The sequence below is a fragment of the Heteronotia binoei genome, chromosome 21, assembly GCF_032191835.1.
Source record: "Heteronotia binoei isolate CCM8104 ecotype False Entrance Well chromosome 21, APGP_CSIRO_Hbin_v1, whole genome shotgun sequence".
Lineage (NCBI taxonomy): Eukaryota > Metazoa > Chordata > Lepidosauria > Squamata > Gekkonidae > Heteronotia > Heteronotia binoei.
Genome location: NC_083243.1, coordinates 53,304,088 through 53,330,279, shown reverse-complemented (window position 1 = coordinate 53,330,279; position 26,192 = coordinate 53,304,088). Strand labels below are relative to the sequence as shown.

Here is a 26,192-nt window from a genome sequence, read left to right as displayed (position 1 = left end):
AATAGGCTTCTGTGACTGTAAGCTTCCATATCCAGCATCATAAGGTGGATTTCAGGCGTTTGCCTAAAGGGGATTGTTACTTCATTCAGAGGACTGTCTATACAGAGCTGTAATTCAAGTCTCCACAGAGGCCTCCATTGGACAAGATACAAATAGTAATATAGGATTGAGCATTATTCATATTGGGTCCATTCCTAGGATGTGGGTATTGTTGCTATACAGCTGCTCTCTTACCAGCTGAATGAGAAAGAGAAACTGGACTTGCTATGAGATTCTTTTCTGTTCAACAGGCAGGAGATCAGTCAGGCTCAGCCTTATAACTACATTCAGTGGGGATTGGTCTGAAAACCATAGGTCTCCACAAAGATAAGATATATGCTTCCAGTGATGTCCATCTCTTCTATACTCTCCTCTTTTCAAGTTTTCATGCCTAGAGGTTGGCTGAAATTTATGTCACTTTAGAAACTGAACTACTACCCATTTTCTGGTGTATGTTTCCACACTGGTTAGGAATTCCTCTCCAAATGGAATGTCAAGTTTGCAGGCTGTGCCTTCTGGGATTGCATTAAACCTTTGCTGATTGCTCTTCTACTTACTTCACAGCAGGGCAGTTCATGAAGTATCTGACTTATTTTCCCATCAAGATATTCTCCTTCCAAAGAGATGCTTCTGCCCCGGAATTAAGACTTTCACTTAGATAAGTGAAAATTAGAGAATAAAAATACAAGTTTTTAAAATTAAATTTAAAAAATGCATAACCCTGCTCTCCCAGGTGAACCATTAGTGTCCACTTCCTTTGTATTTTTTGTTTCAAGTTCTAACTCTTAACTGTTTCACAATAAATCCCCCCCTACTGTAAATGAGTATATATGGGTGATAGATAGCACTTCTGTATTTCCAAACGAAGGAACTAAGCATTGGTTCTTTCTAGAAGGGAAACTTCTTGTAAAAACAAAGTCTGATCAGGCTATATTTCGGGGAGGGGGGGGGGATCTGAATGGTGTTTGTTTAGGATCTCTGTACAAAGGTTTGTTTAGAATCCCTGTTGTACAAGACCATATTTACCAATTATAATCTTGTAGTTTTCTTTTACAGTAGACTTCATTTCTGAAAATATTTGTTTACTTTCTCATACTTCTTGGGTTAGTATGCACTAGTGATGAACAGAAGTCACTATTTATAGAGACCGGCCAGATACACAAAGATAGAAATGCTTGGTGGTTCACTGGTCTTTGTAACAAAATGCCATGTATAAGGAATGCTTGCTCAGATACAGAAGACAACAAACCACCATTGTAAAACAGCCTGTTTAGTATGGCCAGCTTTACATTGAGGTGTGGTGAAGCGGTGGCCTCCATCAACAGATTTTAAAGAATGGAAGCCACTGTCACCTTAGAGCAAGTCATGTGGTGGGGCGGGGGGGGGGATCAGTATTTTGGAGCCAGAAAATATTGGTATTCCCAGTTTCCCAGATTCCATATTCTTATATGATATTTGGTTCTGGGGTTTTGTTTTGTTTTTTCCTGTTTTTCTTTCTTTCTGATTTTCTGATTTTTTGGCTCCATTATTCCCCATGAGCAAACTTTCCAGGGGGCAGAGGGGGTTGTTTTTAAGGTACTGGCACCAAAATTGCAGGAGAGCTGCTGGAGCCTGTCCTTTAAATCACCCTCAGATTTCAAGTCAGTTGGACTAAGAGGTCCAGTTCTTTGGGGCCCTAAATAAGATGCCTCAAGCCATCCTTCACTGCTTCCTGTGGAGCAAAAAAATGTAAAATCCAGAAACCTCTCCTCCAGAGGAATGTAATCAGAAGCTATTGCTAAGCCTAACCAATGTAAAATGTGAAAATCTGAACCTACATAAAATCTGAAGCTGTAAAACACAAGAATCTCAATGTAGAAATGTAAGAACCCACCCACACACACACACCCAAAAAAACACCCTGTGAAGTGGACACAAAACAACTCCACTGAAGAACAGACTTTAAAAAAAAAAGAAAAGCAGAATCTTGCCTAAAGCAGCCTGGCAAGCCAGGCATACAAAGCTTCAGGAATCACAGAAGCACAAGAGAAAAAGAGAAGAAAGAAGAAATAAACCATCCTCGGAAGCCTGCAGATGCTGGCTGCAGATATTCCTGGTTAATTCCAGATACTTCTGGGATTTTTTTAAGACTCATTTTTCAGTATTCTGAAAAATCCTGGATATGTATGGGAGACCTGAATATATCTGGCAAATACCAGGAAGGAATTTTTAAAAATATATTTTGAGAGGACAAGTTTGAGTTCAAATGCCTCTGGCCTGTAGTCCTTCAACTGCTTATTCTCAAACAGTCCCGTTGAAGTCATTATTAACTGAAAGTAGTTGGAAGAATCCCGCTAATGGAATCAACTATGTTGCATACTTTTTACCCTCCTCATCAAAATCACTTCATTTTTAGCTCAGCCTTATTAGATTAATAATACTCTCTTTACTATTATTATTTTTGCTTGAAGACAAATTGACATTTTAGGTGTTTTTATCCTTGGATTGTATGTGGCAACTCATGCAAGACAGGGGTTTTATATAGGTATCACTTTCTACTTTTTAAGCATTTATTCATTTATTAGTAAAAGTGTCAGGATTCCTGGTCAAGACAGTATTCCTTTATGCAATTGTACTGTGTTAAATTATTGGTATGCTTATGACATTAGGTGTAATAATGTTCGAAAGAAAAGTAGGATAAACATAGAACTGCTAAAAGTTTCATGAAACGTACTGGTAAGATCTTTTAAATTAAGATCTTATTACACGGTTAATGTTCATTTAACATCCATATAATGTTACTATTCATATAGATTTGCAAAATCAAGGACTAAACAACACATCACATGGAGTGCTGTGTAAATTTTCTCCACTTTTTAATGAAAAGTAGCTATTGGACACTAAAAGAACTAAAGGGGAAGGTAGGTAAAGAGTAGATTGAAAAAATGGCTAAGGGAAGAAGACCTGCAGAGGAAAAATAACTAGGGGGAAAGAGGTGAAGCAGCTACTCCTCACCTGCCTTTTCATCACTCCTGAATTTAGCAAATTACTTTAAAAAGATAAAGTCCTAGTAGTGTGGTCTAACAAACCCGCAGCGTTGCTGAAGCTAAGTCAGGGCAGGCTTCAGTCAGTCTTTTGAATAATAAATTATTAAGATACAAAATTTTGTTTTAAAGTTGGAGGCAATTGCATGATGAGCTTAGTTTAAATAAACCAACTTGCACTGAGTAAAATTACATAAATTCATAAAGCTAAAATATGGAAAATACTTATTTGCAAAGTTCAAACCGTTGGTTTGAATGTAGTGAATTGCCTAAATAGGATTAAAATAGAAGTGTTGCATATTAATTTGAGATAACTTGTTAACAAAGTATGCCAACGAACGCTTGCATTATTATATGGTTTTATTTGTTTGTTTAATTAGAGACTTCCACCCAGATCCATTTAGGGGCAATACATGTTTGTCTGTAGCTGGTTGAGGCATCATGTGCTACACTCCTACATTCACAATTTCCCTTCCTGATTCAGGAGCCAGGGCTGTGTGTGCTTTAGGCCTGTTTGAAAAGCTCAAGGCATGTTAATCAACTGTTTGGTAGGACAAACGGGGGCAGGATTCAGTCCCACTCAGCACCAAAAAAGCTGGTCAGGATTTCAATTTTGCTTTCTTTCAAGACTTACAGCCCTGGCTGCTTTACAAGTGCTGCATTGAGCCAAAGCCAAGGATCTTTAAACATTCAGGGTAAATTCACGTTTCATGTTTTGTTGGTAATTCTTACCCCTTAACCATAACATTTTATTTAAACTGGCAGATGATTAAAACTGATGTATAATTCTTACATTCACCAATATACTTGCATACTGATGTTTTTTAGTTTCTTAAACCCAAGTATCTAGTGAAGTCTGATTATGAATTACAGTTATATATATTAATAAAGAGGTTCTCTGTGGCAGAACAATTATCTGCAGCTGTATTTGTGGAAAATATTCTGGGCAGGATCTAAAGAACAACTGCTCACACCCTGCAGCTTCTGAGATTCTGTTCCCATCACAGCCTCCCTGCCCCTTTTCCATAACCACTCTAAAAGTTAGCATGTGGGATGACAGTTGTGGAGTAAGGAATCTGGAGAGTCCTAGTACATGTGCAGAAATGCTTTGGCATATATATGGTCTCTTTGCAATCTAGTATATCTTGTGTGTAGCAAATCTAGTATATCTTGTGTGTAGCAAATCTAGTATATCTTGTGTGTAGCAAAATCATGCATGTTGAGGAGTGTGACAGTTCTATACGTATGTACAGTTGTTGCCTAGAAAATGTTTCCAGAGCTTTTTTTGTTGTCTTGCAAACTAGGTGCCAAGTGAATGTATGAAAGTTTAGATTATTTCACATTTAAGATCTTTTCTTTCATTTCACAATTCAGAAAGGAAAGTTTACAGTATTGTGCTGTTGTAATGTGACTTGTCTAAGTACCTCTTTCGCTAATCCTTCGAGCTTCTCTCTGTATATGATTTAGGGTTACATTCCGAAAAGCAAATGGGAGATGGATACTTCTGAAGCAAAACTAGGTGGGTATTTCATTTCTTTAACAAAATATAATCTGATAAAAGTTCTCTCTGAAAGAGAGAACTATCTGTGCCTCAAGCAAAATGATGTGAAATCAATTGGTTTTGATTTATGTGAAGAAATGTAATGCACGCTTTCTGTCTTTTCAGTAACGGGGGCACAGATAAATGCTTTTAACTTGTAGTTTTTTATATGGCTTGTGTGATGCAATTATTTCTACACTGGTATTCAAATAAATTCGTTGTGGCCAAAAAGGAAACATTTGCAGTGCGTTAATGATTGGTGCAGAGTTTGAAGAAGAAAAAGGTAATGATGCCATTCACAGGGCACTGCAGGCGAGGGATTAGCAGAAGTGGTTTGCCATTGCTTTCCTTCACACAGCAACCCTGTCCTTCCTTAGTGGTCTCCCCTCAGAGTACTGAATGTGGCCAGCCCTACTTAGTGTCCAAGTTCTGACAAACTCAGGCTAAGCTGGGTTATTTGTGTTGCTACAGAGTTCGCCAAAGTCAATATAATTATTAGGTATTACAATCCACTCTATGCGTTTTGTTAATGAAGCATACTCATTAAATTCTTAATGATCATTTTACATTCATTGTTCAGCATTATGCGTTATTTCATCATGGTTAGGGGTAAAAAGTAACCACATGGGAAGTAATGGCTTTGTGGCGTCACTGACTGTCAATTCATTTTTTAGTGTTAATGAAATCCCAGCATTAATTCAGAAAAGGGGGATATGAAAAATCAGTTTTTGTCTCATACACATGTTCAGATATCTTCTGTAATCATAGCATTTTGTTTTCTTAGAGGTCAATGCTGTAAAACAGTGATTTGACTGGGCAGCTTGAGCATGTGCTTTCCTAGTTTTGAGTCCAATTACAAACAGCCATATTATTGGTATGTTCTTTCAAAAGCAGGCCTGTCAAAATTACTCACTTAGAGCCCGTATAGATGAGTCTTTTTCATATGATTCATAAGAGTATATCTTATTCAAATTACCTTCTTTTTAAACATTGTGATATTGTTTGCTCTTTTTTGTAGCAAAATTTCCCTGGCAAGAATCAAGAAGTTTCAATGCATGCAATAATGCTGAACAATGGTGCTTGTGTTGCTATAAGGGAATTTCCATGATGCTTCAATTCTGTTATCATATACTGATTTAAATCAGAGAGAGATATATATTTCAGTATTGGGTCTAAGAGTGCTCAGTCCCATGTTCTTTCATATTCTTGGAGCTGAATATTTTGAAGCAAATCAGTGCAAAGATGGATTTGCTATCCTACCTAATTGCTGTTTCTATATTTATGTATGAAAATTATTACTTTGAGTTGCATTTATTTAACAATCTAGCTGGTTGAGTGTGTGTAAGTGTATGCCGAAGCTCTTGGAATAATTACTCTGAATATTGGTACTTGGTACTGAATCCTGTTTACATGCCATAACACTTATGGTACAGTAAGAGAAACTCTATTTAATTATTGTTGGGGGTATTTTCATAAAACAAATTTTATCAGTCCTTGACACTTTCCGCTGTGCTCTGTTGATGCGTTGTTGACACCGTAGAGGAATATAATGACTTCCGTAAACCTGTAGCATGTCCATTGAAAAGGGACTGCTGGGATGAGGTGGGGGGAGAATCCTACAGAACCCTATCCTACACATGCATTTATAGAATTGACATCTTAGTTGTATCTTTAAGCTAATTGCATAAGGTCATGATTTTGTTATATTTTGCATGTAATATAATAGTATTTTAATGGGAATAGTTACGTAACTGTCATACACAAATGCACACAAAACACAGCTTCCATTCAAGGTTGTTGCTTTCTAATGCAGCAGTTTTTATGTCCAAATGCATAAGCCAAGAATCTGAGAGCTGTCACATGATTTTATCCTGAAGTCAACCTAGACACGTCATACAATCTCTCTTTCACACATATTCCGTGTGATCATTTCAGCATCTTAGTTGGCTCCACGTACTTTCAGTTTTCTAGGATGCTTAGATCTCCAAAGTCTTAATGCTGGTGGCCAAGATTCCTGATGTTCTCTATATATCCATATATGCAGAAATATGGCAGATGGTGAGGCTACACTCTGTGCTGCATCCCATGGGCATGAAGCAAAGAGTTACGTTGGGAAAAATGCTTCCTTTACACTGTGACTGGGGATTACTGTGATTCCCAGCTACAGTATTGGAGCAGACAATATAAAATAGTTGGATTGTAATGGAGAGTGGATGCTGCAAGTGACATGTAGGTAAGTGTTTGTGAATCTGTGACTGGCTTCACTCAGTGTAGTGGTGTGGCTGGTTGTCATATGATTGCTATGAACATACAGTATTCTTTTGAGATTATTAGTATGAGAATTGAGCCCGAGTCCAGTAGTAACATGTTTACAGTAAGGAAGAAATTATTAAAGGCAAAATCACTAGTGTCAACAAGCGGTATTGTCCATCTTCTAAAGTAAACCTGAAGCTTAAATTATGTTTGAATGTTGTGAACTAAGCGAGCTGTCCAGAGTCCTGCTCTGTGGATGGTCTCTAGACCAGTGTTTCCCATTTGCAGGGTCGTGACCCAGTACCGGAAACCTCACTACCGGGTCACAAGAAAAGCCAAAGCTAGCCCCGTCCCCAGCAAAGCTAGCCCCACCCCCAGCAAAGCATGACCTTTGCTCTGCTTCCTTCCTTCCCTCGTCTCTCTGTTGTGCAGAGAAAAGCTAGCCTTGAAGACTGACACAGGCTGCAAAGTCTGAGCTCTGTTTGGCTTCCTTCCATCCCCTGTCTCTGTGCTATGCAGAGAGGAGCTGGGCTGCCTCTCCTTCCTTCTCCCCCCTCCCAGTGTTTGAGAGAAAAGCTGGCGTCCACTGGCACTTTAGACCCATTAAGTGTTCTTCAAGGTATGAGCTTTTCTGTGCCTTGGAGTATGTTCTTTCTTTCTTTCCCTGCAAGTGATGCTCTGTCTGTATTCTTGGTGCTGGGAGGGGGGGAAGCAACAGTGGGAGGGCTTCTAGTGCCCTGGCCCCACTGGTGGACATTCTGGAAGTGACATCACAGGAAAAGGTGGAGTTTTGGTTCAGTGTGCCCCAGAAGTGACATCACTTGGCTCTTGACACCACAGGAAATGACATAATTCCTGTCTCCCGGCTCCACCCCCAAATCTTAGTGAGTCACAAAGGAGAAATGTAAAAATAACCGGGCCACGGGAAAGAAAAATTTGGGAAACCCTGCTCTAGACAGTTGGTAAAATGCCTTTCTGTATTATATTCCTGATTCATAGCAGTATATAAGATGTTGAACTTTAGGTGGTGATTTTCTTCCCTGTAAGTTAAAAGAAGAACTGCAGTCCAAGTTTTACTGGGGATGCATTCTTCTGAATACTGTGTACCTATAGACTTCTTACATAGTGTGTGTACAAACAAAGCAATGTGCCTGGTTATATTTTTAACTGCTGCTGTGTTGCCGTGAGTCCATCTCTGATGTTCTTTCTTGAAATAAGTGCTTTCCTACATTTGTTTCAAAGTTCTTTCAATACAAAAATCAAACCTCATAGAAACAAATTGATTCAGAGTCTAGCTGTTTGCATCATAAGCTGCTCTTTGGTCCTTTTGTAATTATTGAGGTGAGTATTCATCATATTTTGCAGGATTTTAATATGATTACATTTTTAAAAAGCATAACGAGGAATGAAACTTGGAAACAATTCAAGAAATCCAAGTATAATATCGTAGTTTGCTGAACAAAGATAAATCTGCTTAGTACTTATCTCATCCTTTTCTTTAATCCAATCATTACACAGTCCTCATACACTATTAAATAGTCCTGTGCTGGTGATCTTAATATATTGGTGATCTCAACTATGTACTACTAGCTGAAACTTTTATTGAGAACAATCTGACGTTTGATCTGAGATCCAAAAAAACCCTGTGTACAACAAAGCTTTTATTCCCTTGCCAGCCCTGTAGTCCCTTCTACACACCCTACTCCTCAAACACCACCATGTGCTCCTGAAAGTCAAGGGAACCCCTTGGAATTACGTTTGGCACTGTGGACAGGCTGCAGATGGAATGGAAAATTAACAATCTGTGAATGGAATTCTTTCTGATCTGCATCAGGCTATTTTGATCCTGTTTCTAGTTGTTTGAGAAGTTCCATATGGCCTGTATCTTGTGCCTATACTTTTGTAACTTATGATGCCTCATGTTCTTAAATGTGACTATATGTTTCTCTCTTGAGTGCATTTTGCAATCTGGGGTTGTTTGTAATGTAAGCCCTTTAAAAGAAAATGGCTTATGAAGCTAACTTGTGAATCAATTTCAAAACCATTTTGGAGTAATTCCCATGTCTGGGTATTGGCAAATGGCAGCTTTCTCTGGTGCTGAAAATGCCACTTTGATTAGGATATCCTTGGTGATATTTAGCTGATGCTTGTAAAAATACAGTAAAAGTTAGCTGTTTACAATAGTAGCTATAGTTAATTAAAGACATATCATCATTATGAATAAATGTGATTGACAATTCACATGCCATATTTGTAGTCTTGAATGGGTGGTACTGTGAATTCATGAACTCTGCTTCAAAATACAGCAGTGTATGCTGTCATTTGATGTTAAATTACATATAGCTGCTATTTTTGCTTGCTACATTAAAAATGAAATTTTCTGCATTATGGCAAATATGCAGCTTTCGTACAAATAGGTAGGAGACAAAGTTTTCTAATTTTTAGAAATCTCTAGTAGTCATTTAGTCTACATATAACCCTGAAATTCAATATTTTGCTCTTACACACGGAACAGTTATCAAAACCATTTAATGTTTTGATACAGTCTGCTGCCTAGTATCATAATCATTTCCTGCAGATAGCAGGAAAGAAAGTCTTTGTAGTTCATTAAGTCAGTTTCACATATTCATACCAGTTCACATGTCATAATAGAAACCTGCTCTATAAAAACAAAAGGTTTTAACGATATCCTTAAGGAAAAGGTGACTACAGTGGAATGACAGATCAGTCCTTTAGTTCAACCAAAAGAAGAAAATGGTAAGCTGTGGGCAGTCTCAGCCCTCCTGTAGCTGACATTCTGCTCTGCAGGCAGAGTTAACCTAACACAAGGCATTAATCATTACTTTTGACCATTAAACTGCTGATAACTGGAGTGTTAGTTTTCAAAACACATTCAAGTACTGCTACAGTTTATGGACTCTGCCAGGATCATCCAAGACCAATAAGCATTTCTCCCTTCTGCATACATATAATCATATATTACAGGCACAAGATTGACTTTAAAAGATGATAATGGGCTTATCTACTGAGAAATTATCACACTTCCGAAGATACACAGGAATTTGCAGTTTACGCTGCTATAACATACCATCATGCCCTCTTGAAAGCATTCCCAGTTATCTTGTTTGTGTTGGGCATCACACAAATTTTCTTCTTTAACTCTATGTGTTTGTTCTCAGACAAATTGGATGGGCTGCGAACTGGTGCTAAGCGGAAACGTGATTGGGAGGCAATTGCCAGCAGAATGGAAGATTATCTTCAGCTTCCCGATGACTATGATACCCGTGCTTCTGAACCTGGAAAGAAGAGGGTAATAAATATCATTTTGGATTTAAAGTTTCAGAGAGACTCACTTCAGAAGCATTTCACAAAGCAGCAGTCTTCTAATTTAGTTCATCTGTAAGGTCATTGCATTAATTTTCATTGTTCATTGAGTTTCCATTTCTCTTACAAAACATTTTCAGAAGCATGGTCTCAGTCATGAGTGTGTGGTGCATAGGACCAAAGAGGGGGTGAAAGCAGACAATGACAAATCATTGCATAATCAACGGAAATGGGAATTTTGTGCCCCACTGAATTTTCATCAGGATCAGTTTTTGTTTCAAAAGTGTCTTTCTTTCCACTCTTTGATTCATTGAATGCATGTTTGTGGCCATTGGTCTTCTGGGGAAATCACACCCCCTTGATGCTGAGGCAGCCAGCTCTCATTCCCCACAGTGCCACAGCAAGACTTTTACCCTGATTCAACTCTGATTGCAAATAGTTGTACATTATTAAATTGAGGCCAAATGTGGATGCGGATGTGCATCCCACTGACAGTAATGCAGCACAGATGTAGTCCATCGATACCGCATTACTTTTAGTAATAATAATAATAATAATGTGCTTCCCCATCTGCATTCTACTCTTAAGTTGTCAACTAAGTGTGCAAATGCATTAGAGTCATGGACTCATTGACCCAATTGTCTTAGCACAGGAATGTAATCCCTCTCCTCAGCTTCACACTCTTCTGTTGGACTTTGCAGAGGGAATGTGAAAAATCTGCAAATGGGGAAGCGTACTCCCCCTCCCTTTATTTTATTACACTTTCTGCTAGAAAACTCTTGAGGGTGAGTAAATTTGTTCAGCACGTCTTTGTACTCTTTGCTGCCTCAGTTCTTCTATCTCAGTTCAGGAGCAGGTAGATTCATGTTGGTATTCTCACACCCTGACCTGGGTATTACAGGTCACAGGATCTGTGTATATAGACATGTGTGTTTGCTGTGCTATTTCCCCAGCAAAGAGAGAGACCCTTTTGTTGACTACATCTAACATTTATTAATAAGTGGCCAGAAGAGGCAAATATATGAGGCAAAAATACATTTACAAACAGTAGATGTATTCCATCTGTGGCTAGTCCCAGAGGGGTTCCATCCAAGGGGAAGTGTGACTTGTAGGTTCAGAGAGAACCGGAGTGGATGAAAAGGTGAGGGACAGAGGATGAGTCCATGAGCGGTTGTGTGAGGAGCCATTTGGAGGTGGTCAGATGGATAAGGAGGGGGAGGAGTCAGTTGAGAATCACAGGTGAGGGACTGGGCAGGGCATGAGACAGTGAAAGTATTTAGGGAGGATGGAAGCACCAGCACAGAGTACTAAGAGGGCTTTGGGTTAGTGGCTGTAGAAGGAGGGTGCCATCAAGAAATGGAACCAGGGTACCAGCAGTGATCTGGAGTGAGTAGCATGGAGGGCTTGGGTAGTCATAGGCAGAAGGATACAAGTCAGGTTACTGAGGAGAATCTAAGGCCATGGCAGTATTGGAAAGTGGCTGGGTAGAGAAGAGCAGGTAAGAGAGCATTTGATTGGAGTACAGAGTGTGGCAGTAAGAGGAGAGTGATTAAGGCATGCTCTGTTTTATCCTGAAGTACATGAAATGTTTTGGTGGTGAAGAGGTATGGAAAAGGATCTAAATGAAGCCTAATTGGACCTTGAGTTTCATATCATATTTCCTACTTTTGGGGGGGAGGGGGCTAGTTTTCAGGATTCAAATGTTACCTCACTGGAGGATGCTGTGAAGCAGTTTTAATTCGACAGAGGATGGGTCAGTTTTTGTGACCGAAGCAGGAAGCAGTCTAGATTGCCCTATCTGGATAAGCTAGGTATTCTGAGATCCCAGTTATATGTCCTTCAATGTGTGTCAGTATCCTACAGGTATTGGCCATTCTTACGTGTGGGAGGCTGGTACCTGGATGATCTGAGTGAGCCCAGAAGCAAGCTTTCTCATTGGACTTTTTCATAGGACATTGCATACTTTCTCATAGGACTCCTGTGTGCTTTGTCATGAGATGGAATTTTATGTGATCTTAATTTCCATACAGGAAATTAAATAGCTTTTGGGCCTTAATTATGAATGAGACTCCCTCTTGTTTTTTACCTTGGGGGGGGGGGAGTCGCCTGTGTTATTTTTCCTATATCCATTGGCCTCCAAAGTCCTCTGGAGTAACATCACCATCTGATTTATAATAATAATAATAATTTTTAATTTGTATCCCGCCCTCCCCGCCGAAGCAGGCTCAGGGCAGCTTTACATAGTTTGTGCAGGTAAATAATACAGATGGGAGATACTGGACCTTAATGAGTTATGCTAGCCATTGGACTAGTGGATATTTTTGTATTCCCTACACTCCAGATCTTTGCTGGAACCCAAGAGAACTAAGTTTAACTAAAACTGAGACTATACTTCCCAGTGATATAGCCTCAATAAACCACTGGCATGTATATACGCCAACTCCATACATACTACATAAGCATGCATGTGTACAAATGGCAAGTAAACTGAAACACATTTCCTTGGAGTGTCTCAGGAGAGAACTTCAGTAATAAGGAAGGAGCAAAAACATTGTACAACCTTTTCACATGTTCAGAAAAGAAGTAACATCTTTTACTGCTTGGGCAAAGCACTTTCCCTATTAATTTGTTCAAAAAACATTCAAAGAGAAAACTTGGAACAACTCCTCTAGGACAAGACACATGAATTCCCAATGAATGTGTGGAAGCAGCGTACTTCATTGCACAAGAGATTGTGCATCTTCTCCATTCACATATTACCCAGAAATACAAACACCAATATCACAAGTCTTTTTGTTACTTCTTGTTAGAAATATGCAGAAGAGAAAAATGGGATGGGAAAGAAGTACACTGTGTGCAGTAACCTATGTTCTGTGTGCAAGTTCATCTGGCTAGCGGATTGGATGCTACATGGTATGGTGTCCAGTAGTGAATTATAGAATTGCAAATTCATCTTTGTGTCTTCTGTGCAGTCCCACATTTGTACTGCACTGATATAGGTCACATGAATGCCTTCACAGAAGGCTGCTTGATGAACAACAGTTTCAGGTACATGCAATCCTGTTTTCTTGGCTGGAAAAGTATTCAAGATTATTTTTTTCCTGTGTGGGACCATAATTCTTTCATTATGGAGGCAAGACAAGAATGCTCCTGTGCTGTCTTTTATTCTTTTCTTATAGGCAAAATTTTCATTGGGATGTTTAGAAACAGGAATAAGTACAAGGATAGTATGGCAGCTTGTAAAATTCCAGAACTGAAAGTGGTCAGGGCTTAAGCTTTGTCCGTTTCTCATAAAGCTCATAAGGTATTCAGTTTTCAGATACTCAGCAACGGGGTGGGTGGCTATGCTTTTTCTGCATACTCTTAGATCTTTGCTATATGCAAAACTGTATTGGGATGAAAAATGTCTCACTACTTTTTCTGAAGTGAGTATCGTCCTGACACTATTCTTTGTAGGTGAGGTGGGCAGACCTCGAAGAGAAAAAGGATGCAGACAGAAAAAGGGCCATTGGTTTTGTTGTTGGACAGACAGATTGGGAGAAAATCACAGATGAAAGTGGACATCTTGCTGAGAGAGCCCTCAATCGCACCAAGTATATCTGATACGATTTTTTCTTGGGATTTTTCTACCTTTTAAGGTAAGTGCTAAGCCTCTTTTGTCTTTAATGTGGGAGGGAGGGTTGAAAATGTGGGAAGAATTCTCTAAATATTGGCTTCGATACAGCAGCATGCAGATAGAACCACAAAAAAACACAGCACAATTATGCTTTTGCAATATCTCGTGCAACACTTTGTAGTTCCACCTTATACATTATAGTGCCTAGACATTGGTTGTACAAGATCTTGACAAACGTGGGAACGCAAGCTGAGATGCAATACATTTGACTTGTCAATTGTGAATCGTCGTTGATGTCTAATTTCCATTGTGATATGTGATGACTGGAGGAAACTGAATGCCAGAGTTAAGATGTCTAGTTATAAACTTTATAAGGATGGCAAATGTCAGCAGTGTGATTATTTTTCACATTGACTAGGTACTGATTGATTCTCTTTAATAATTTTCTTTTCTCTGCAGGCCATTAGCTTTGATGAGAACTGAACGCGGGGTGGCATTCCCCCATCTTGAGCATTGTGGGGGTTTCTTTCTTTAGAAACTTTTTATTTTGTTGTGTTCTTTAAAATTTTGACTAGTGATGTCCAGCAGCCCCAAGTTACATGGAATCCCATTGCACCTAAATGTGAAAGAAGGTTTTTGTGTTAACATAGTAGTTCTAGCTTTTATGCGTGCAGTAGAATGGAAAGATTAGGCCAAGAACATTTCCACTGCTGTTTTTGTCACAGAATATCTGCATTTACCATTGCTTTGTTGCTTTGTGGCTATTATTTTATACTGTACAAACTTTGTAGTTGATTGTACTACAAAATGGAACAATAAACTTTCACTATGAACCCAGTGAATAATGTAGTCGGCCATGAATGATATGGGTTGTGGTGTGTGTCTGTCAATGTGTTTACCTTTAAAATATGGGCTCCATCTCTTGAAAGAATGTCAGAAACCAATATGGCAGAAGACTTAGGAATGACCCACTCAACGATGATCCAGAAATCATTTTTGGACCTTATGAGTCATATCTTTTTAAGTCTTCTCTAAAGATACAAAATTACTTGTTAGACAAAAATTAAGTTTGCGTGCTGACATCAGAGAGCACTGGTGTAGAAAAAGAGACCGAAAAACCCCTGTTGTCTCAAGAAGGAGAAAGTTATCTTTCTCCTAGAGGATGGCTGAATGACTCCATATACTGCGTTCTCTCTGTCAAATTCCATACATAGCTTCACATATTTACTGATGAACAAACTTAGTTGTTTATCTCCTTCCAAATTCCTCATCTAGTGGTTAGTGTTGTGAATTATATAAATGAAAGGTACCGCACTGCCTGAATGAGATCATTTCAATTGGTTAAACGTTTGAAACTGCTGTCTTTGTTTCTGTATTAAAATATACAGGCTTGAAAGCTGCTTCAACAATGCTTGCAGGCCAGTCTTCATAGCTGATTGCCTTGCAATGTTTTCAGTTCATGAATACATTAGTACTGATCAGAGCATTTTGCTACAGTGAAGGAAGGCTGCTCTTTAGCTGATGAATAGTTTAGTATGGTAATGCACTTGTTTGACATTTTCTACACTGATTAATTATGTATAAATTTGAAAGCTGTTCCCAGTATGAATGATCAAATACTTGAATGCATGCAGACTGTTAAAAGGCCACAAAAATGTATTCATATGTATACTTTTCCATTATGCAGTAGTATGACTTTTTGTTGGTAAGTTATTTTTGGACCCATATTATCAGCAAGTAAGAGCTGTTATTTGCAAGGAGCTAGGAAGCTGGATGCTTTTGTAACCTTGTCAGGGTCAAAAATTGCATGACTAAATAAAACCCGCCATTTGATGAGAAGACTAAGGGGATCTGTTATGTTTTCAAGTAATGTGATAAATGGATCTCTGAGACAGAGATGCTCAGGAAAATATCTTACTTTAACACTTGGGTGATCCTTTTTTCATTGTCATTTTTATAGTTGATTTCTATCTAATTATGCACGGCTTTTCTGAATCAGCCTCATTTTACAGTTTCTCCTTCTTTCCCCTCCAGAAATGGGCATGAATTGCTTCTGCCAATATACTTTGCAAAATGATATGGTTTGCTGCTGTTGTACTAAGTGAAGCATAAAAGCCCATGAGCCTTGGTAATCTTGTTTAAAAATGTATTATTCCAAAGATCACTTCTGTGTGTTGCTGAAGAAGTATGGATGAACACTGCCAACAGGATATGTTTTGGTTCAAAATGACAACATGTCTTTGAATATAAAGACATTCTGTTCAAACTTAAGCCTGTTCAAAAGCTCAGTGCTATATTTATCTTCACCATTTGCAGCAACTTGCTTTCAACCTATTGGAATAGCTTGTTAATTTGTATGTGTTACTAGCAGCTCACAAGGATAATCTTGAATCCAGTTGAATGAGGATAAAGACAAGGTAGAAGAGGTTTTTATACCACACTTTTTTCCTACCTTAAGTCTTAAAGTGGCTTATAGTTGCCTTTCCCTTCCTCTCCACACAACAAGCACTTTGTGAGACTGGTGGGGCTGTGAGAGTTCTGAATGAACTGAGACTGGCCCAAGATCACCCAGCAGGCTTCAGGTGGAGAAGTAGGGAATCATACCCTGTTCTCCAGATTAAGGTCCATCGCTCTTAACTACTACATTATGCTGGATCTCAAGTAGAGCTAACAAAGTCTTGGTCTGGTCACACCCCCGGATGTTGGTCTATGTGGCAAACCTATGCTAGACAGCCTTGTATTCCATGGAAGAAAGGCAAGACATACATAATCAAATCAGTTTTATTTGAGTGTAGGCTAAGCATAGGCTACCAGAACACTCAACAGTGGAATCAAATTCATTGTGGTGGGACTGCATTCTCTCATGATTCTTTGTGGCAGTGTTTGCAGTGAAGTCCACCTAAGATGAGCAAAAAAAGCATATCTATGGCAAACACTCAATATCACATTTATGGTTACTATTCATGCAGTTTTGGGATACCAGCAGAGTGCCTGCCTGGACTGTAAATCCTTGGTGTGCTAAAGCTGTAAATGTAGGCAAGGAGATCAGATTTAAATAAGACAGTAGACATGCACAATTTCAGAAAAGTATCATGTTCATGGTATGATGACAATCATGTTAAATTTCTCCTTTAGATTATTATATTCCACCATTATTGCTGCTTTAGCTTGGTTTCACCACCACCATTGGTTCTCTTTTTGGTGCAACCAAGCTTTTTTATGTACTACAGTAATTTATATATTACTTGAGACCACTTATACACACTGAGGTGAACTTCTTGCATGCCTGTGTCTAGCTTTCTCTCCCTATCTCCAGTATTTCTCAGAATGGTTACATATGGTTTCCACCATCTATGGAAATCTCTGCTGTGCATACTGAAATGCAGCAATTGCTGCACTGGAATATCATGAATGAGACATTCCAAGTTTTTAGACTTTGATTGTTTTTCTTACTTATAGTGGGCAGAAATTCAAGAATGGTCAGAGGCAGCCTGCTTTTACATTTTATTTACTTTAACAAAAAAAAAAATGTTTTTTACAGTTTTTATATATTTAAGTACTCCATTTTAATTTTTTTGGAAGTTTTTTCCAAAATCTTATGTTAGCTAAATTTTTATTATCCCAGAAGGTTGCTGTAAGAAAAAAATCAAAATGGGTGTTTCGCATCAATGAAATTTAAATGCCCCCTGTGACTAAACAGCATTCTATTGCCTTTGACATTAATGGGAGGAAAGAACAAAATTTCTGCATCCTTAAAAGGAATTGAACATCAAGATTATGTTGCTGAAGTTGTTCTGTTATATTCTAATAAAAATAGACCATGAATGAAATAATCTTATCATCCTTTAGATGGTTGACATGACACTCTCACTGGTAACTATTCATGCTTGATGGATTGCATCATGGATGGTACAGTCCAGAGAGAAGTCAACGAGCTTATCATAACACATTCTTAAAAATAATAAAATCATCCCTCAAGATGGCCTGATCATAGAAAAATAGGTGCTGTATACGTTGTTCACTTTGAACATGACATGATGCCACTCAAGATTGATTCACCTTAGCATGTATCGACTGCACAGAGGAATGACAGACTAAGGTGGAGTCAGCCTCCCATCACATTCAGTGACAAAACTGTCCATTGATGTTAACAAAGTTGGATAGCTCCTGTTTTAAAAACCTGGAAAATTAATAAACATGAAGCTACAGTCTTTACAAAAATATTTTTAAAAAAAAAACAACCCTGTTTTAAAACAAACTTTCTGCAGATCTGGCAAGAAGACAAGAAAACTTCTTACCCCCTATCAAATGTGTAAAACTATATTCATTATTATGACTTTTTCATCTTGATGAAATGATGGTGTCCCCTTTTCCTGGCAATTTGGCTCTGGCAAAGTTTCCTGTGTGATCTGATCCACACAAAATTCTAAGTATGACCACTGACAGCACCTAAAACTGAAAAGGCAATCTGATGAAAACTGGCTGTGCTACTCTCCCAGATACAACTCTCCCAGAAACCTCTGGTCCATCTTTTTAAAATTGTGGAGGATGTCAACGAATATTTCCTGAGTACATATTACAAAATCACTATTTTTGTGGTACATAAATCAAGGAAGGACTCTCTAGTCTTATGGAAGCTGTAGATCAATTTCTTTATTAAATGTTGACACTAAAATTTGTCATGGCATTGGTTGAACATCTTTATTCCGCCCCCCCCCCCATCTCCTCCAAAGCCAAGTGAGATCTTTTCATTCCAGATATAACGCAAATCATTTGCTCCATATTATTTATGTTAATGCTGCCAAAACGGCTATTGGTGACAGAGTATTAACTACCCTCTTTGGGTGCACAAAAGGCAGACTTCAGTGGAATTTTTGGTCCTGGATCATCTCTGTATTTTATATAACCCAAGAATATATCCAGTAGATGCTGCTTTTGATAAAGCGAATTGTGAAATGCATTGGGGTCCATAAGAACTTAATAAATATTTTTTCACTTTGCACCTGTTCTACATTCTTTCTGCCAACCGATGCAGCCATTTGTCTTTTCCACATGGCAATAAACATAATTATCTGGTTTCATAATTTAGCCCTGGCACTTACAGAATTTCTGACTGACTTTCTCATTTTTGTTGTTTTTAGACTTTGAATAAAATAGGATAGTTGGCTATTATATATTTTAACACCTTGCTAGCAATAAAATGAAATAGGCCAGTTCACCATCCTGGATTATCAGCTCATTAGTACTGTGATGACTTTGAATTCAGTGACAACAGCATCTTCTGACTTCAGGCTGTACCTGGTTCAATAGGTGATTTTGTTCATATTGGCCATCAAAGCATTTTCACTGTTGTGACTTGAACCTGGTGGGCAGGAGCTGAAGATCTGGAACTCCAGAGATGGGCCCTGTCTATTGATGCTTCCCCAAAGTTATCACCTTTTGAAGTACGTTAACTTTGCTTACATCAATATAATTCCCTCCTATTCATTTGATCCTGGGTATATTTTTGTTTGCAGTCATTTTGCAAGTGTGAAATTTTGTGAATCCAACCAGCTTCTTTGGTGACGGATTAATCCTTTCATTGTTGTAAGACTTTTCATTCACTTGTTGAGTACTCAGTAAATTAAATTTCTGAGCTTTCTTCGTGAGCAAAAAGTATGTTTATAAAATATTAAATATTGCTCCTGACATCTGTATTACTTAGTGGATGTTTTTCTATTTATTGCTTCAGTATTTCCATTACTTTCTGTAGTTTAAAGTTCATCATTCCTCACTCCTCTTTTTTTTTCTTTTTTCTTTTCTTCATTTGAGGCTTTTGTTTTGTAGTCAAGGGGGGAAAGTTGTGGGTTTGCATTTCAGCAGAATGAGGTGGTAGAATGAAACATATCATTTGAGAATGCCCATCGGTATTACTAGTTGTTATGTTCACCTAGATAAAAGAACAAAAAAAAAGCCCCTGCAGCTAATAACTCAAGTGGGTTTGGTTAATACTTTTATCAGATGTGCCAGCTGTTATTTTTACTTGCAGAGCGTTTTTTCAGATATAACAAAACCAATTTCCCCATCTACCATCTATAAACAATAAAATTTTGCCAAAATCAAAAAGTCTGGACTATTCTTATTGAATAGTTTATATCAATCAGGGAGGAGGTAAGCTGGAGGCTCTTCACCCTCAGGTTTCCTGAGCCGTTTCCTTGTCACCTTGTAACAATATTCATTGTATACCTTTGGTTGCAGTCTATTTTGCTTTCCTCTGAGTGGCGGCATCTCCTACAATGTGGGACAACTGTAATGACAACAGTTTCATTTCTGCATATCCTGAAGAAATATGTCTGACAGTTGTACATTGTGGGGACTTGCTGCTGAAAATTCTGTGTTTACTAATTGCAGGTGCTCATGCTGATAGTTGGGTATACCCATCACACAGAAATACAAACTGAGCAACATTCCACTGATTACCATACGCTTGGACCAAAAATGGCACGGCTTATCTCCATAGGACTTTGTGAAGTCCCTAGTGACATCTGTCTGGCCTCTTCTAAAGACAGAATCACTGGCCTGATCTAGCAAGCTCATTTTTACATGAAAGCAACATGAACTACAATATCAGGAGGCCTGGCCAGGTCAGTAGGATGATTGCTTGCTCTCCCACTTTGCTTCCTTTGATACTGTGACACATTTCAATGGAGCATAAGTGCTGGTAGCCCACGATGACACACATCAATAATAATCCAGACAATTTGCTTTCCTTTGGCACTAGTCTTATAAAACTCAGGAAAGAAGGTATGTGAGGAAACACACATAGGAGAACAAGCAACCACTGTTCCAAAGTAAGGTAAGTATAAAGGTATTGAAGATGTACTGGTTTTTATACCTCACTTTTTTCTACCTTAAGGAATCTCAAAAGGGGCTTACAATCTTCTTCCTTTCCTGTCTGTACAATAGGCACCTTGTGAGGTAGGTGTATCTGAAAGAGTTCTGAGAGAACTGACTGGCCCAAGGTCACCCAGCAGGCTTCATGTGGAGGAGGAGTGGGGAATCAAACCCAGATCTAAATTAGAGTCCACTGTTCGTAACCACTGCACCACACTGGCTCTCTCTTAGATCTACCAAATGGAAGGAAAGTGATATACAGAACCAGAAGGAGGATGCAAGTACATGTCTGTTTCACAACTTGTTTTCTAGTCCAATGTTGCACAATGATTTGAAAGCAGCTTATGCAGCAGATACTTACACAGGAGCAACAACATTAGCATTATAGCAGGTGCTTTCACATACAAACACAATTGCATGTTTGTAGAACTAAACAAATTCAGCACTAAGAAAATAATAGTTATTGAACCTGTATAAATGATGTAGATATGCATGATTTCTTGTGTTTTCCTAAATTATTCTTTTGTGTAGTAATTTGTATAACTTCTAATTTTGCTAGTTGTTGGGAAGGGAAAGCAACTGCAGCCCTGCCCACAACTGGAACTCTTTTATTCTGAAAAATCAACCACAAGAGCTAGAAGCTTAGTTTTAATGGAACCTGAAAGGCATCCGTTACCATATTCTTCACTTTTCCTGCATTTCTATGAAATAAGGGCATCTGCACAACATGCATTCTCTAGGATTGCAGAAGGTACCTTTGATGGGATTGTCTTCGATTTAAGAAGTGTAATTTTCAAATTTAGATTATGTGAGCAATGTGTTCTGTTATGAAAAGTGCTGCTAAAATTTGCAACAAGCATGTATAATATGTGTCTCAGGGCCTGATTTCTAATGGCTAAGGTTTGGGGGTGTTCTTTTAAACATGAATGAAGCTGGCAAAATTTGATTAATACTTAACTTTGAGTTAAAGGAACTAATTATTTGATCCAGTCTAGCATAGAGACTTCCAGTGAGGTAAGGAATGCTATTGGGAATGTGGAGTGACACTGTGTATTTACTTCCATCTTGATTTACTTAAGGCTGTGAAAACTGAGCTCCCTGAAAAGACCAAACATGTTAAATGTAGTTCCAAATTAGCAAGTGGTCCTCTTTATTGTGCTTGGGATATCACAAATAAAAACAAAGACTCTTCCTCAAAAGTTTGCAAACTGTGCTGCATTTGTTCTCTCCCAATCTGATGCCATTACTGGCTCACAGAAAAAAGCCAGTGTGCTTTCTCCTTGTTATTGCTTTCATTCATCAACAAAGCAGCATAGGAATCAGCTGCTCATCACTATAACCAGCCACAGACACTGTTTTACTTGTACTTTACTGTACTACTCAGTCCTCCTGGGAAATCAAGTCACTTTCAACCTGTTTTCAAGCGAATGGATCTTAACTTCACCACACTCTGTGGTTTTGACCATTCATCTGGCCACTCCACTGTGAATTTGAACTTTCTGATCAAAAGTTTCAAAAGGAAGATGGTAAGTGATGTAGTATATACCCAATTTTCTCAGCAAGCACATCTCCCAAAATTATGTATAGTGTTTTTAGTTGAAAGCTACAGTAAAATGTATTACAGCACAAATAACATTTGTTGCAGAGAAACCACACAAGACCAATGTTTGCATTTCTTGTTAAAGTTTTGTGGCTTTAATTTGATCACATCATCTACTGCTATCTCCCCTGCCCCCCTGAAATTTCTTTTTTCCCAGGTTGTTGAATTTGGGGTAGGGAGTTGACTGGAAGAGCTCATAATATTCACATTTACCAATTTGTGACAGAAGCATCATATTATGGCTTTAATGTGTGAAGTAGCCATTGCAGTGCAAATATTAGACAGATTCCGTATTGCATCACTTTAAACAGCACTTCTCAGTAAAGGTGGCTCTCATATCTGAGTCACTATGCACCAATTACATGTGTGAATAAGCCCAAAGACTGACAACTCTGTACAAGTTCTTTTCTCTTGTGTACACATCTGCTATTTTCCCAAGCTTTGTTGTTTTACACTTTCCTGGTGTATTGAATGAACACTAAAGATGCCTTATTAGACTGCTTTTACTTATAAAAAGAGTGGAATATCTATATCACTATTTGTTTGGGTCTATTTAAACATTTCCTCTGAAGCATTGGACATTGCAGAGGATTAAAGTTGTAATCAAAGGGAATACATATGCTCTAACTGGACAAATCAGCTCATTAGAAAGAGATTTTCTGTGCTGCTGTCCATGCTTTTGTGCTGCATTTCAGTAGTTGGAATATTCTGAGAGGGTGTCTTGACAGCCAAATATTGGAATAGCATGGATTCGCTCTAATTTTGTACAGAAATTATATTTTTCAGTATTGTTTGCTCCATCATGTAATTCTGATCTGCTGTAATCACATAAAGCTGAAGAATTATTGTTTTACTGGGCTAGACATTTGCCAGAATATAAACCAGAAAACACTTTGCTTAGAACTCCCATGAATTGATCTCATCTCCCCAGTCAACAGAAAAAATAGCAGCATATAAAATAGTAACTTGCTAGCAGCATCTGACAATCCGCAGTATAAATACAACTTGAGGAGGGAGTTCTGGACAGCAACAATACCATGATAGAATGAAAGGTGGTGTTTCTACTGTTTATGAATATTTTAAAATACCCTTTAAATACAAAAAGTCACACATACTGAATATTTTTGTTTGCTAATGTTGAAAGCAGCCTGCCTACCGATGCATCTGTGTTGGACCAGGTGCTTAGAAGCCTGACTCTATCTGTATTATCTTCCAGCGATAACTTCCTCCAACTTTGCTTATTCTCTGATTGATTCATCCCATACATGTTTGCAGGTTAATAATATTCACACATAACATCCATCTATGGAAAGGAGAATGTGTGTGTGCTTTAAAATATAGGCTGGCTAAATTTGCAGCTGTATTATCAATTTCATCTTTAAAGACATGCTGACTTTGTATTCTTTTGGTAATATTGGGTATAGATATTAAAGGAAATTTGTGGCGATTTTGGAGGTAGTTGACTTACATGCAACTATAAACCATCATAATGCCCATATTCTTAATGCACTTGTATTCCTGTAGTGTTTCAGAACAAACAGCAGCCTAAAATGAGATGAAAAACCTGGTCAATATTTCTTAATATATCATTATCTTATGTAAAATAGTTTTCTATGCCTTGTTTGTAACACAATCTCAACCTCTTTTTGCTCAAAATGTGCATTTCTCAAAGTGCTCAGGACTAGGCTTTTTGCACTGTCCCAATGTGAGTTTTCAGTCTTAGAAAGGGAGATTTTGCAGAACGCAATAGAAGGGGGTTAAGTGAGAGCAGCAAAGTGCAGACTACAGCAAGAATGAACATTAGGCATGTGAGAAAGAAGAGGAAGTGTCTAGAACAAGTATCTGGACTATATTCCAACCCAAATTTCCATTAAATGTTTTTTAAACTGCTTTTGGGGTAGGGGATACTTAATAGCAGCTGATGCCAAACAGAGCTGAAAGACTGTTTCTTGGTTCTCTAGGTCAAAGGAAAAACCATTTACTACAGTCCTTCTAGTGTTGATCCTCATATTTGCAATTTGGTGTCTGCAGTTCAGTAAATTATATATATCAAAAAACACTTTGAAGCCATTTATTTGTAAAAATATGGCCAGATTTCTGTAGTAGCCTTTCAGGTGGGTCTCTGAGACCATGGCTGCTTGCGCACAGATGTTCTGCTCCATTTTAGCTTCCTTACAGCATGGCTGTTTTAGGGAGAATTTGCATGGCATCATCTGCTGATCATCCTGTTTCTGTTTTTCTCTGCTCTGCTGCAGTCTTTCTCAAATCTGGTTTGGTATGATCCTTCCAGAAAGATAACAATCAAGCTGTGATTGTATGTGGACAATAACATGTAGGTCCCAGCCACATCAACTATATTTTTCTTATCTTAGCCTACACAGTTATTTCCTTCCTCCCACTGGAGAACTTTGTTCTTTTTTTAAAGGAACCCATAATTAACAGATCGTTGCAGTGCTATAATTATCTGTTACCACTGTCTACAAGTTTTCAGCTTCCATTTCCAAAATGTCTCTAGTCCTTTTTGTTGCAAGAAGAGGAAAGGTACAGGCTGCACCTTTCCCTGTAGAGCACTGGAACAAAAAGGGTTAGAGACTGACTTTTTGAAAAATAAAATCTGGTAACTAGTAGTGATTCATTATTATAGTACCATAGCAATCTGTCAGTTACCACTTTTTAAAGAGTCTACCACTGGTGAGGGGAGCAAGAAAAGTGGGGAAAGCTGCCATTGCCACTGCAAGTGTCTCTGCATTTGCAGCAGCAAGGAGAGCTTACCAGAGAATTGTTTCCTTATGGAAGAGCCCATGACTGACGCAAAAGAAATGCAGATGGGCCAGAATGCTCACTGGAGTCTTTGTTGGCTGCACTGAAGAAACTGTTCACATGATGCAGGTCCCTGATGGAGGCTGTGGCAGGCTGGGCATTGGAGCACCCTCGACTTATAGTCTTGGGCGACTTCAATGTCCATGCCGAGGACGCGGCTTCCACTCGGGTGACGGACCTAGTGCTTTCCATGGCAGCACTGGGACTTTCCCAATATATAACAGCGCCCACACACCAGGCTGGGCACACACTAGACCTGATCTTTGCGGCGGGAGTAGTGGTGGATCAGATATCTGCCGAGGCAGTGCCATGGTCTGACCACCAGGCCTTGAAGGTGGTCAGGCCTTGAACATGCCGCCCCTATCCCGTTTAGGCGGTGAGCAGGTTTTAGCTCGCCCGCATAGCCAGATGGACCCGTTGCGGCTCCAAATGGCCATGCGGGATCCCTGGCCCTCTGACGATTCGCTGGATGAGCTAGTGGAGATCTGGAATGACCAGCTCTCCACGGCCATCGACGAAATCGCTCCCCGACGTCCTCTTCCTCCTCGATCACGATCCGCTCCATGGTATACCCTGAAGCTGCAATCAATGAAACGGCGATTAAGACGACTAGAGAGACAATGGCGTCATACTCATGACGAAGCTATGAGAACATCATATAGGTCATTTATGCGGACCTATGAGATGGCAGTTCAGGCCGCAAAGAAGGCTCACTTTGCGTCCAGAATTGCATCTGCGACCTCGTGCCCAGCACAATTGTTTAGTATAATTCGGTCATTAACAAATTTGCCGCAGGGCAAACAAAATATTAGAGAATTGGAAATAGGCTGTGAGGCTTTTGCGAGTTTTTTCGCAGATAAGGTCTCGTCGCTCCGACGCGACTTACCCGCTATAATTGATACAGTAGAAGAACTTGAGGCACCAAGCGCGTCTTTTGGTCCAATTCTGGATTCTTTCACTCCATTCAGCCTGGAGGAGGTTGACAGGATCCTTGTAGCTGTGCGCCCTACGACTTGTAGGTTGGATCCGTGCCCGTCTTGGCTTATAAAAGCGAGCCAGACGTGGCTGCGTGAACCACTACAAGGTATTGTCAACAGGTCCCTA

The 26,192-nt window shown here is 38.9% G+C and overlaps 1 protein-coding gene across 1 annotated transcript in view; it reads left to right on the top strand.

The window, feature by feature from the left end:
• Positions 1 to 14,640, top strand: part of YLPM1 (YLP motif containing 1) — a 71,977-nt gene extending 57,337 nt beyond the window's left edge. Inside the window, exons 18-21 of the mRNA XM_060262677.1 lie at positions 4,530 to 4,581; positions 10,035 to 10,165; positions 13,636 to 13,817; positions 14,255 to 14,640. Of these exons, the coding sequence (XP_060118660.1) occupies positions 4,530 to 4,581; positions 10,035 to 10,165; positions 13,636 to 13,782 (330 nt within the window). The 3' untranslated portion in view covers positions 13,783 to 13,817; positions 14,255 to 14,640. The remainder of the gene's footprint in view (positions 1 to 4,529; positions 4,582 to 10,034; positions 10,166 to 13,635; positions 13,818 to 14,254) is intronic.
• Positions 14,641 to 26,192: the final 11,552 nt, after the last annotated feature.